A 12,651-nucleotide genomic window follows, 5' to 3' on the forward strand; every position below is an offset into this window, starting at 1 on the left:
GGAGAGGACATAATTTGATGAATCTGATGAAATACCAACAACAATATCGGTCCATTTAACCCTCAGCCATGACAAATTAGACAGCTGAACAAATGTACAGATTGAAAAACTACATTTAAACACACACACACATTCCAAACATTTCCCTGTTTTCTAATAGCACTTGACAGTTGGTGAATGCGTCAGAATTAATGCAGACACACAGTAGAAAGAGGTGGATTTGTTATCGGGCTAATTACAGCGGGGATCCCAAGCAGAATAATCTGAATAATAGAAAAGCTGAAGGCGATAAACACAGCTGTTGAACGCTTAGTTACAAGCACTCAGTCACCCTGTCTCCTTAGCTGTTTTCCATTCTTCTGCATCAAATGATAACATCTATGTAAAATCTAGTGGGACAATAGGATTAAATCATCCCAAGATATTATCTTGTTGTTATTCTAAATATGCCCGTGTGGCATTAAGATTTCGTTTTTTAATAATTAAAAGCCATTGACTTTATTGTGTGTATATTCCATGTATTGCAGCTGCTGCAAGAGTCTCAAAAATCCCCTTTTCAAAAATCCTTTCACTCCTTGGTATCTGGCAGCTAAATTCAAAGTGATATTTGTCAAAGTCCTAAAAGCAGACCATTACAGAAATGGAAATTAAACTTAAAAAGCAAAATGTAACATTTTATAACTAGAATTAAGACCGTTAGGAAAGATTTTCTGATTCTCCAAGCGCGCCGTCATTGTTCGCTACCCTGCAGGCTTATGCTTTTGCCCTTGAATCGTCTACCGTCTTCGCTCTGCTATTCACCCACAAGACACCTGAACACATTTCAGAAACGCTCGCCTTTGTTTTATATACAATGATTCAGCTCCTGCCATTGAAGGAGGGCATAAATGGTGTGAAGCACCAAAATGAAGTGTCTGTAATGAAAGAAAAAAACGAATTCTTCAGGCAAGGCGGTGATTCACCTAACCAGCAGAACATAAAGAGCCTTTCTTCGTGTGGTTGTGCAACAGAAGACTGGAGCAAGGATGCTGCCAATGCCTGTGGGTGTCTTGTGGGCGTCTGGCAGCCATATAGGGATGTTATTGTCACATCTGGTAATGTGGAGATGCCAGCATACTGGGGAGCTGAGTTTAAAGCCTCGCTCGCTCCATCTTACTCCGTGCTCAGACAGCCGGTCCGGGTGAAAACAACTCCTCGGTAAGATTACAAACTACTCAGCAGATGCAAAAAGTAAAAATCTCAGATCATCTTGAATCAAAATGAGGCCTGTCCTACAAAGGGTACAAAGGGAGCTCCGGATTCTTTGGTTCCATGCCACAAGCAGCCAAGTGCTTAGGTATTTCCAATTATCGGGAATATGTCGAGGTGGCCCTCTGTAATTAAAGCCTAATCATGCTGGTGGATTCAGAGAAGCATCCTCATCAAGCTTTCATTAGTCTCCCTCCTTGTGATGCAGCCCAGCAGCAACCCAACCCCCCCTTTAGGAATGCGCACATTACCTGCCCTCCCAAATCAAATCCAGTCATCGTGCCATTGAAAAGAATTACAGATGTGACGTTGGCGAACGTGCCGGATTCTTTGCAGAGAATGAGAAGAGATGATTCCCGTCAGGGGACAGATGAAGCTTCAGCCGCTCCTAAGATTCCACGCAGTTCTCGGACAGGAATTTATTTTGCGGCCAACATGCAAACTGTTCATAATCGCTAAATTAGGATGAAATAGAAGGATTTGAGTGATGCTAAACGAAGGGCCATTTGGGAGCCGTTTGAGAGGCATCATCTATGGGAGCGGAGCCAAAAGAGATTTCATATCACTAGACTGCTACCGCTTATCCTCACTAGGGTTGCCAGTGTTGCTGTAGTCTATCCTAACTGTCATCGGGCGAGGGATGGGGTACACCCTGGACAGGTCTCCAGACTATCGCAGAGCTACCACATAGACAAACAACCATTCGCACTCACACCTAGGGTCAATTTACAATCAAGTATTAGCCTAACGAGCATGTCTTTGGAGGTGGGAGGAAACCGGAGCACCCGGAGAAAACCCATGCAGACACAGGGAGAACACGCAGATACCACCCAGAAAAGGCCAGAGCTGGACTCGAACCCGGACCTTCTCGCTGGGAAGCATTTTTAGTCAAATTTGGACTCAAATTTTTCGACGGAATTTCAGACTAACCGAGGCCGTGCACGGATCCTGGTGGCTCGCGAACGCCTTAACACTTCAGAGACGTATATGAATGGAACCACAGGTGAGATCTCGCGTTTGGAAAGAGACCAGGCAGCTGGAAAGGCTGGTGGTCCTGTGCTCTGAGACAGATCGACCAGAGCACCGTGCGAGAGCACCTGGCTCTCCTATATGCTCCGTGTTTGACAGGCGGCACAGACACCTGGAAGCCCAATGAGAGGGAGCAGTGTAAAAGCCACTGCTGCTCTACAGGGCCATGCATTATGCAGGAAGCCTTCTCTCTCTTTCTCTCTCCCCCCCCCCTTTGCCCCCTGCTCTGCGGTAAAAATAGATCAACAGACCTGAGCGTTCAGCTCTTTTTTTTTTTTTTTTGTTATGCTTCTCACTTTCACTCGCATCTCGCCAGGTGCTCTCCTGTTGGCTGGGTGTTTGCGCATCTGAGTTTAGACATGCACGTGTTTGCGTCCAATGCACCCGGCTTTCAATAAAAGTGGGATATTAGCCTCACACTGGTGTTTCCAGCTATGAGGATGCAGGGGAGGGTAATATGATATTTGGAAGCCACTGTTGGCTTGATGTTTGTCAGTCCTGCTATAAAACCACACTATGAGGCCAAACGTGTGTGGACACCACCAGACTGAGGCTGTTAGACACCTCTCAAGCATCACAATCTACCGATTTATAAAAGGTGATGAGATGCTACAATCCCTTGTGCCAAGATCCAAGGCAAAACACATTTAGACGCCCAGTCCAGCTGGAAAACAGGCCAGCAGGTTGGCAGGCAGCTACCAACTGGTAACCAAAAAGAGCTAACTAGCCTAGCCAACAGCAGTAGGCAAGAAGTGATGGGACATGCAACTACATGTCAACCAACACTTCTCCATTGTGTATTAGAATCACACAGAGGCCTGTGAACTGGAACATCCTTGAACCCTAGTACCCAACATCACGTTGTTGAACAGGACACATTTCAAATCACTGCTGCCAGGTTCCAAAAACTTGTAGAATAACGTTATTAATAATATAAGTCGATGCAATTTTGAGTTTCTGTCTACCTTTAGGCCCACACTGCCCCTGCAGCAGTTTTAATATCAGACACGTTAAATGTCAGAAACCTTGGACACAGCTAAGGAAAAAAAAGTAATGATATCCACAGTGACAGCTTTTGGATGCCTATTGCAATGTTTTGATATATACATATGTTTTATCAGCCAAATATTCCTGACAAAATGTTTAGACTCCTGTTAAAGTAGTACATTTCAGTGCGTAATTGGATGCATATGCAAGTATGTGTCAGCGCTAGAGTATGCCCTCACTGCCTGCGTAAAGGTCTTCCGTTGCCGAGTGCAAAGGCTCCCCCAAGACCATTGATCCGTGTCTATGGCCACGGAGGTCTCCGGCTCCTCCCCGATTGCCATTCCACTGCTAATTAAACAGTCCTGCTTAACGAGTTCACGTTGATAACGAGGTTGGAAGGAAAGGTCACCCTATCGTGCTCGCTTCAACTGGACACCGTCAATAACAGGGAGGGCGGACAGGTACACGCACAAAGAGGCAATCTTCCAAAAGTTAAAGGAGGAGGCAATGCGTACGCTTCCTTTCTATTGAGAAAGACAGATGGACTAGAGTCTGCTGGTGCGGAATTGACTTTTCTTTTGTGCTGGCTGGTCTTACATAAGCTATCAGAATGTGATTTGTTTGAAGCGTCACTCTTGGGATTGAGGGAGACCAATAGCACACCATTCAGTCACTATATATTTTATCTTTTTTTTTTTTTTTTTAACCAAGCTTCCTGTGTTCCTTTTATTACAGATTGTTTTATGTCTTTGAATGTTAATCCCCTTTACATTCAAACCATCACAGAACACTAAACTTAAAATTCATTTTGTGCATTAGCAGCACTTTATGGTACTGGTGATTATGTTCCTTTGCCCATTATCTATAAATTACGCAGGTCGATTCTGCACAGGAAACATTAGCATTGTAAAAACCAACTTGTAAAGACTTAAAGCTTGTTGTGATATGCAGTGAGGCAAGTTTTTAAGCTTTCTGTGGGCAGAATTGGAAGTTAGGCTAACACCTGCACCGCTGCCGATAAATAAAACGTTTTAATTTTAGCCGCATGTCTGGGACGACTCTTCGTTTTATCTCGTGGTAAATTAATTAGGATAATCTAGCAATAAAGCGTCGAAGGAATGAAGAAATCTGAACACATTTCACTTTAATATCTCCCGTATTAGGAGCAGGACGCTCTCTTGCTGTATTTTTCAAGTGCGCCCGTAAATGTCCACGGAGAAAGCCGGCGGCAGACACACAAACGCACGACCTATATATTCTATCTGGCCCTCTCATCATTTATCTTGCTGCGGCAGAATCAGGATAGATCGGTTCAATTAGGCTGGCCTTTAATGTAATCTGTTTAATCCATTTCTATCATCAAAGCCAATACCTACCTCTCTCCTCGGAGAGCGGGATTAGGCCTCCGAGTGTATCTCAGAGCGAGCGTCTCGGGCCATAAAAGTGCAGCGTCGTAGTCAATCTGATCTCCTCGATACTTGTGATATTTGTTCTTTACAACTGGCTGTGAAGAAAACAGAGTGGGTCGAGTGAAGTTTTAATGGGGGAAGATTTAAGATCTTCATATCCGAGCAGAGATTGCAGACGGTGTCTGGCGCAAGGCCCAGCGCCACAGTAAAAAGACAAGGGAAAGTCTTGGCCCCTTTTGTATTCTCCTCAACGTTTGGAAATGAATTGATTTCATATCTGTAATGGGAGAAAAAATAATTGCGTCGCATCAAAAATTCATAAATCCTTTGAAGGTTTGTTTGTACAATGTTTCCTACGAGGTTAGCTAGTTTCAAACTATGAGTCGAACACTTTAAACTTAAGAAATGCTACCTAGCGCTAAAGAATTTGGGGTCATTCGGCTCCTAATGTCCATCAAAATTAGTTGTGTGAACAAAAGTAAATTAAAATTTAAAATTTACTCAGCCGTTTGTTAAAATGTTAGCAGCAGTTGGTAACCCTACAAAATGAATCCTAACCCCAACTCTGAAGGCTGCAAACAAGCCTTTCAACATGTGTTTCCAAATCAACAGAAATCGTCTAGGTAGCCTAACAACTCATACTAAGCTAATACATTTGGTCATTTTGTTGAATGAAAAAGGAAATGGATTACAAGCTGGTGTTGCATTCGTCAGTTAGCTCAGTTAGCAACGCAACAAATCTAGCACAGTTGTTTATGCATAAGAAGAGCTCATATGGTATTCCAGAAATTGCTAAAAACCACATATGTATGCCAAATATATAGTTTACACTATTGTAATTTAGTCTTATGTGTTTACATGACTTTTTATTTATTTTTTTACATTAGCTGGTTACGAATTTACTATTTTGTTAGCCCCTGTAGCTCCCAGAGGCCAATTGTTGCCTGGAAGCAGCCTTGTTGTGAGATTTTTTTTTGCCAGCGTTTTCATACATTACATCTTTTCACTTTGCCTTATGTATGTTACGTATGTTGCTAAATTTGTAACCTCTGTAGCTTCTTGGCGTCAACTGTTGCCAATATTTTCACAAATGGCCGACGCCATGGAAATTCTTTTTTTTAGATATACTGTAATTTATAGAGTTTATTTATGATGATTTTCCTAAGGCTTTCACATTTTCTTCATAACATTACCTACTCATTTGTTTGCTAATTTGTTAGCCTCTGTGGCTTTTTGACGGCGACTGCTGCTAGCATTTTAACAAATGGTAGAGGCCGTCAAGTCACTTTTCTGGTGTCATTTATAGAGTTTGTCTTTGGTGAAAAAAAAAAAAACATCTTGACTTTCCTAAGGCATCATCTATTCATTCGTTTTTTGCATTCTTTAACTTGCTAGATTGTTGGCCTTTGTAGCTTCTAGACACCGATTGTTGCCTGGTAGCTTTGTTCTTGCGACTTACGGCCAATGTCTCCACTTGAATGTCAAGCATTTTGTCTAAACAGCTTCCTGTGCTGTAATAAAAACCTCAAATTCCACTTGAAAGCGTCCACATCTAAAACGTGAAGCAGCTGCTAATTCCCGCATGGATCTTGTTTTGTGCACCCCTTTTCTCATTCCAGGCTTTACTTGTCATAACCAAGTAAAGTTCGACTTTAACTGCTGAAATAACTCCGGAACTACAATTTCGGTGGCCGTCGCATATTTTCGCTGGCAGATTTTCACGCTACTTTATCTAAAAGAGCGAGTTTGAGCACTCGTGTGTGTGTGTGTGTGTGTGTGTGTGTGAAACCCATTCAGACGGCATGACAAAATGCCCCCCCGCCACAAAAAATTGCATGGCTTTCAATGCGGCAACAAGACTGTTTTCTAAATTCATGGATTTCCTCCAACAGCTGCAGTCTGCTCCTTCCTGCTGAGATTTCCGCAGGGAAGTGGGATTTTATACTCAATACCTATCTATCCACCCCCTGCCCTGCACGTCTCTGTGCTCGATGTTAGGAGGACGGAAGACGAAACTCAGTGTGCAGGAATTTAAATGTATTTTTAAGTTACACACTTGCATATAATAACATGCTCTGATATCTCTTTTTCCACTGTTACTGACTTGTTACATACAAATCTGGAAAGCTGTTTTTTTACAGGGTGAAATCTGTATTTCTTTTCCCTTGCTTCTGCCCTCCTGAAAAAAAGCTTGGTTTAAATATAGTATTTGTAAATATATATATAAAATATATATATATATCCCCCTCCGAGTGTGGATTACCTGCGTGATTGCTTTTCATGAGAATTCCCCCAGTAGCATTAGCAACACTGCTCGTCACAGTCGATAGAAGCACTCCCATAGCTCTTTTTTTTTTTTTTTTACTGTGTCGGGAACGCCTGCAGATATTAAAGCAATACGTGAGGCTGCTTGTCTGAGTCCATTGACTTTGTACTTTTAATGGCTTCTCTCTCTCTCTTTTTTGTGTGTGTTTGTGTGTGTGGAAACGTGTGCAGGACGCTGCAACAAGACTCGGCCGCAAAGGCTTGATAAATCGGTCGTGTCTGGGCAAAAAAACAGATACATGTGGACGGCAACAGTTTCCTCCAAATCAGCTACACACACACACACACACACAGCAGTGTGTGAGAGTGGTGTGACTTGAGTGCAGCTGACAGGTTTGATCGGCGCTGATTGATCGGACGACACAGTGCAGGACTGCACACGGCAACATGTTAGGGTTAAAGGGGTTGGGGCTCCTGTGGTGTCTGAGGACAGCCTACACCCTCCTACACCCCCCAGTGTTTGTTAACACAAGCCCCATTGCAAACCATATCTGACAATGGGTATTGATCAGGCGAACGGGAAGGATCAATGCTTGTTGATTGGGCAGAAAATCCAGGGCCAAGACTCTGCGCCTACAGGTTCGGGGCTTTCTGAAGGGTTTCCATCTTTTCTAAGTGCGAGGTTTAACAGATATTATTTCTGGATCTGACAAAAGATCAGATCCACTCTTTTTCCTTTTCCGTCTGAATAGAAGTCGTCTGCAGCCGCACGTTTCTTTTCTCTTGGCGATTCTTTAACCGTGGCCAATGAGATTAAATGAGGAGATGAACTAATGCACGACTAGCTAACTGCAAATATTTACTGATGAGGAATTCAGGGGCTGTTTTAATTTCACATATCTCTGACTTTGCTCCTTCTCGCTTTGCGCCCAGCATCATATCCGCCTGTGCACTGACTGCCATCTGCTGGCTTTTGCATGCACGTGCAAGCAGTCTGCTCCAGCCTCGTTCGTGGTATTCTATTGCAATTAAGCACTGAATGTGACCTTTGCTTACACTCGCTGCTGCTGTATATTTTTATACAGTATGGCATATATAACAACTTATATATCTCACAAGTCACATGTCTTATCTTGTATTGTGTAAAGTTCCATACTCGCTTATATAATTACGTTACCCTTTAATTTTATGGTACACAATATTTATACGTTTTACATAACCACATATGTTTTTCTGTTTATATATTTGTGTTTTTTCATATATACTGATCTTCCACATGTATCTGTTATATGCTTTGATATTTTATATGTACATTTTATATACACAAAGTAAGTTTTTTATATATACAAAGAATATTTTATATCCAAAAAGTATATCTTTATATATACAATGAATATTTTACACATTCAAATAACATTTTTTATATATACAAGGTATGTTTTACATATACAAATAGTATTTTATAAATACAAAGTATATTTTTTATATGCAAGGAATATTTTATTATTTTATTATTTATTATTACCTTACCAAAATCGTTTCTAAAATAATAATAATAAAAAAAAAAACAAATCAAGTTAGAAGAAGAAAAGAAGTTTGGAGACTTTAATCTGCGGCGCTGCCTGTTTGCGTTACCTCCTCCAAACCGCAAGGGGCAGTCAAGAGCAGAGTGACCAGAGCTACAGTCTATGAAGTAGACCGTTTGAATCTGCAGGAGGAGAATCCCATTGAGAAATCCGCTGGCCCATCTGATCAGAGAAGTTAATGTGTAACTGCATGGTTTAATAAACTCAAGCTCGCGGCGTGCGCTCACATTTTAATCGGCCAGAGTTGCGGACACGGGACACTCTGACGCGGAGCCATGACTCGACGACTGTTCGAGGGTAAAGATCACGCAGCTGCATACATGCAGTACAGAGTGGCACCCCAAGAAATGATCAGCATCATCATGAGCTACATGGAGAAAAGGGTACGTGTGCATCTCAGCATTTGCCGCGGCATGCTCGCAATGAACATGTCCCAGCATTGTCTTTTGTGGTGACTCCATGTCAGGCATCCAAAAAGTTTAACCTCGCAGTGGATGTGGGCTGCGGGTCGGGGCAGGGGACGGTCCTCCTGGCTCCACACTTCACCAGGGTGGTGGGAATGGACATCAGCGCCGCCCAGATAGAGATGGCCCAAACCAATAGCAGACCTCCTAATGTTTCCTACAGGTGAGACAGAGGAAGTTTACTTTGAAATGTGCAAAATATCTTCCAAAGTTTTTTTTTTTTTTGCTCTTTTTATTTTATTTTATTTTATTTTATTTTATTTTATTTTATTTGTGTTTACTGAGTGTATACTGAGAGGTGGCAATCTCAGTCACCCTCTGATTCAATACAGAATCCTTGGTATGAGTTGTGATTATGGGCTCTAAGGTCGTAGGTTCGAACCCCGTCCTGAACATGGGGCTGCACATAATTTGAGTGGGCCGGACCACTGACATAATTGCGTAATGACCTATAATAAAAAAATAACCTATAGACAAGTCTAAATGTTAAAATATTTACACTTCATGAATTATCCATCAGTTTATTGACAACCTGAAATTTCCTAAGATATGTACATTACAGTTCATATATATATGTTGTAGACCAGGGGTCTTCAATGTTTTTCAGGTCAAGGACCCCCCAACTGATGGAGCAATTAAGTAGGGACCTCCTACCTACTATATTAAACTTGGCCTAGTCCAAAATATAAATATACATTATCATTGTCATTCTGCATTTAATATTAAGCTATTCAAATAATACACTGCTTCATTCTTTTAACATGTAACATGTGGCCTAATATGCAGTGATTTGCTCAGCAGCGATAGGGGCAGGTCCTACTGTGTGCAGAAGGCTTAGGTTGACAGGTCTAGTGTGGCGCTCTGCTTCAGCTCCTGTATTGCTGAAAGTGTTGACTGAAAGGTGACGTCTTATGCCTCCATTGTGTATTTAAAGAAATTTAAAATTTATGGAGGAAAGTAATAATAATAAAAAAAAACGTATAAAAATAATCAACCAAAGATTTTCAAACCCACCCCCCTGCAGTACCTCGTAGGGGTCACGGACCCCCTGTTGAAGACCTATGTTTTAAACAAATTGTAACTAAGGGATTTTATTGCTCTGGAATGTTGCCAAATTAGAGAAATAACTAAACCAAAGTTTTTCATAGAAGTTGTACTATAACAGAAGAAGAAGAAAAGCTACACTGCCTACAAAATGTAGCAACACCACTATTCCTAGTGAGTCTATACAATACAATTCCTGGTTGTGCAGGGGCCTGCAAACGAACCAGGACCACGTGTTCCTACGACAAAGGGTAACAAAAGTGGATTGCTCCCACAAAGCTAAAGTGCACGAATGACGTTTAAATAGTACGATAAAGCAGGATTAGGGCGCTGCCGTTAGTCTAGGATGTGGCACCACATTGTCGGGATCGAGTGCTGTCAGGAACCAAAGCCAAGGCTGAGGATGGCAGAGCTGAGCCAGTCACAGGCGACAGACTGCACAGAACCAACAAGGAGGCGCTATGACCTGGTCCCTCATAGTGTAATTAAGCTCATAGTCTTTTATCTAGAGTAGTCACTAAGGCACAGGATACTTCCCGGACATGCCAGATCGTCTAGGTCAGGGAACGTCCCAAGCTTCAGTGAAGATTTGGCGTCATTACATTCGGTGATTCGACCACGCTTCCCTTTTCATTCCCTGCCCCGAATGCGTCAAACCCAGACAGTGTCCGGCAGAGGAGCTCCCTTTCGCACCCGGGGAGGTGGACCTCCTCACGGCGATGACGGCGGCCCACTGGTTCGATCGCCCGCGGTTCCTCCTGGAGGCGGACCGGGTGCTGAGGCCTGGAGGGTGCCTGGCGCTGCTGAACTACACCTTAGACATGGAGCTGGAGTACGGGGACGTCTCCGATGCTCTGAACGACATCTGCAAAGAGGTCGAAATCGCAAAGCCGTTTTGTGTAGAGGACGTGATCCGCAATCTTGTGTCAAAGTTTGGTGTTTCTTTTTCGTATTAGCTGTACGCTGCCCTGTTGCCCTTCCGAGCTCCTTACCTGGGATTGAGCTCTGCAAAGATCTACGCAGACATGTTCAACTCCTGCTCCTACCCGGACAAAGAATGGTGAGTGTTGACCGACCCATGGCCTAACTACTCCAAGAGTCAACTTTGATTCCTTTTGGCTACGATTGCTCTGCAGGAATGAGTGTCTGCGGGTGAAAAGGACCCTGCCAGTGGGTGCATACGTAGGCATGGTTGAGACCTTCTCCCCCTACCAGGTACTAAAGAAAAAGGACCCCGCTGAGGCCGAACGCCTCTCAAAGGACGTCATAACCAAGTGAGATATTAACCTCCGCCTCATCCACAGGTCTAATCATTAAACTCCCGGCCCTGAACTCTCGCCTCCACTCTCCTGGCGCCCGACGCCGATTTCCTAATCTCCTCCGAAATCCATTTATCATTATCAAAAACTGCTGAAACCCGTCTTTGAATATTGTCACCGGCCAGGGCATTAATCAGAGAAGCCAAACACTGCTTGACTAAGCTTAACTGTTGAAAGCTTTTCGCTGCTTTGATAATGCAGCCACCATTAATTCCCCCTGCCAGTGACGGGACAGAACAGCGCTGCAAGCACAATGTATGGCGGGGAAGTGCTGAGCCGTAACTTTTACACGGGAGGAAGGAAGTATGACATTGTATTTAATTACTGTCACAGTTTAGGAGGATTCACACACGGCTGTGCAAATTTGTAAATCTCTTGAAACCGTTTGACCCGAGTTTTGACTTAATTTGCTCATGATTTAATCCACGCAGTAGTTAACTTCAGAGCCTATTACATCATCCTCTCTATTTGTCTTTCGTCTCAGGTTGCTGTCTGCCATGAAGGTCTCTTCTCCTGACACGGAAGTTACGGTGGTTGTGAAGTACTTTTACTGGCTGGCATGCAAACCTTGATCATCCAGATAAGCATGCTGAGTTCTTTAAATTTTTAGCTCCTTGCACCTGTCTTGATTCTTACCCTATTTTCACTGGAAATGACCAGTTGAGCCACAAAGAGTTTTAACACCCGAAATATAATTCATGTTCCATTCAGTATAAGGGCTAATCCTGCCACCATTTTTCAGGACAATCCCTAAAAATCACTATTACTTATCTTATTTAGGCTTTAAATCAAACGTATGCTTTATTATAACTGTTGTAAATGTGAAATATTTAAGCACTAAGAGTGCTGTTGCCTTGAAGTTGCCTTCTGCCAATGCAGAGCCTCAGAGTGAACACTAGATGGAGCCCTGTCATACAATGAAGGCTCAGAGTCCAGCTCTAGTCCATTTTAAATCCGTCTTAAATTCTGTTTGTGCTATTTCTGAGAAATGACAGTGTAGTAACTGCGGAAAAAAAATCCATTGCACTTTAGCGTTGAAAGATGTATTATTTTTTTTTTTTTGCAATTTTATCAAGGACGCTGGAAGATGCTTCAAATCTGAAATAATCACCACGTTGTCCAGGAGTACTTCTGCAAAAATAAAATACCCTCAGCACTTTGTTCAAAATGCCATTTTCGTTCATCTCCTTCCGTCATCTTTTCTGCTGTCCGTGTTCTTGTTCGTCACTGTCCCTCCACACTTAAGATAAGAATCGTTCATCCAGCCGCGTGTTAATTAAGTGTCCACACGTTGTTTGGT

General features: G+C 42.7%; 1 protein-coding gene across 1 annotated transcript; it reads left to right on the forward strand.

The window, feature by feature from the left end:
• The first annotated feature begins 8,550 nt into the window (after positions 1-8,550).
• si:ch211-93g23.2 (uncharacterized protein LOC100005086 homolog) lies at positions 8,551-12,522 on the forward strand. Its single transcript, XM_047576119.1, has 6 exons — positions 8,551-8,907; positions 8,991-9,151; positions 10,694-10,907; positions 10,989-11,092; positions 11,169-11,306; positions 11,836-12,522. The coding sequence occupies exons 1-6, from the start codon at positions 8,800-8,802 to the stop codon at positions 11,921-11,923; spliced, it is 813 nt and encodes a 270-aa protein (XP_047432075.1). The 5' UTR covers positions 8,551-8,799; the 3' UTR covers positions 11,924-12,522.
• The last annotated feature ends 129 nt before the right edge of the window (positions 12,523-12,651 follow it).

This window comes from Mugil cephalus, chromosome 23 (genome assembly GCF_022458985.1).
Source record: "Mugil cephalus isolate CIBA_MC_2020 chromosome 23, CIBA_Mcephalus_1.1, whole genome shotgun sequence".
Classification (NCBI taxonomy): Eukaryota; Metazoa; Chordata; class Actinopteri; order Mugiliformes; family Mugilidae; genus Mugil; species Mugil cephalus.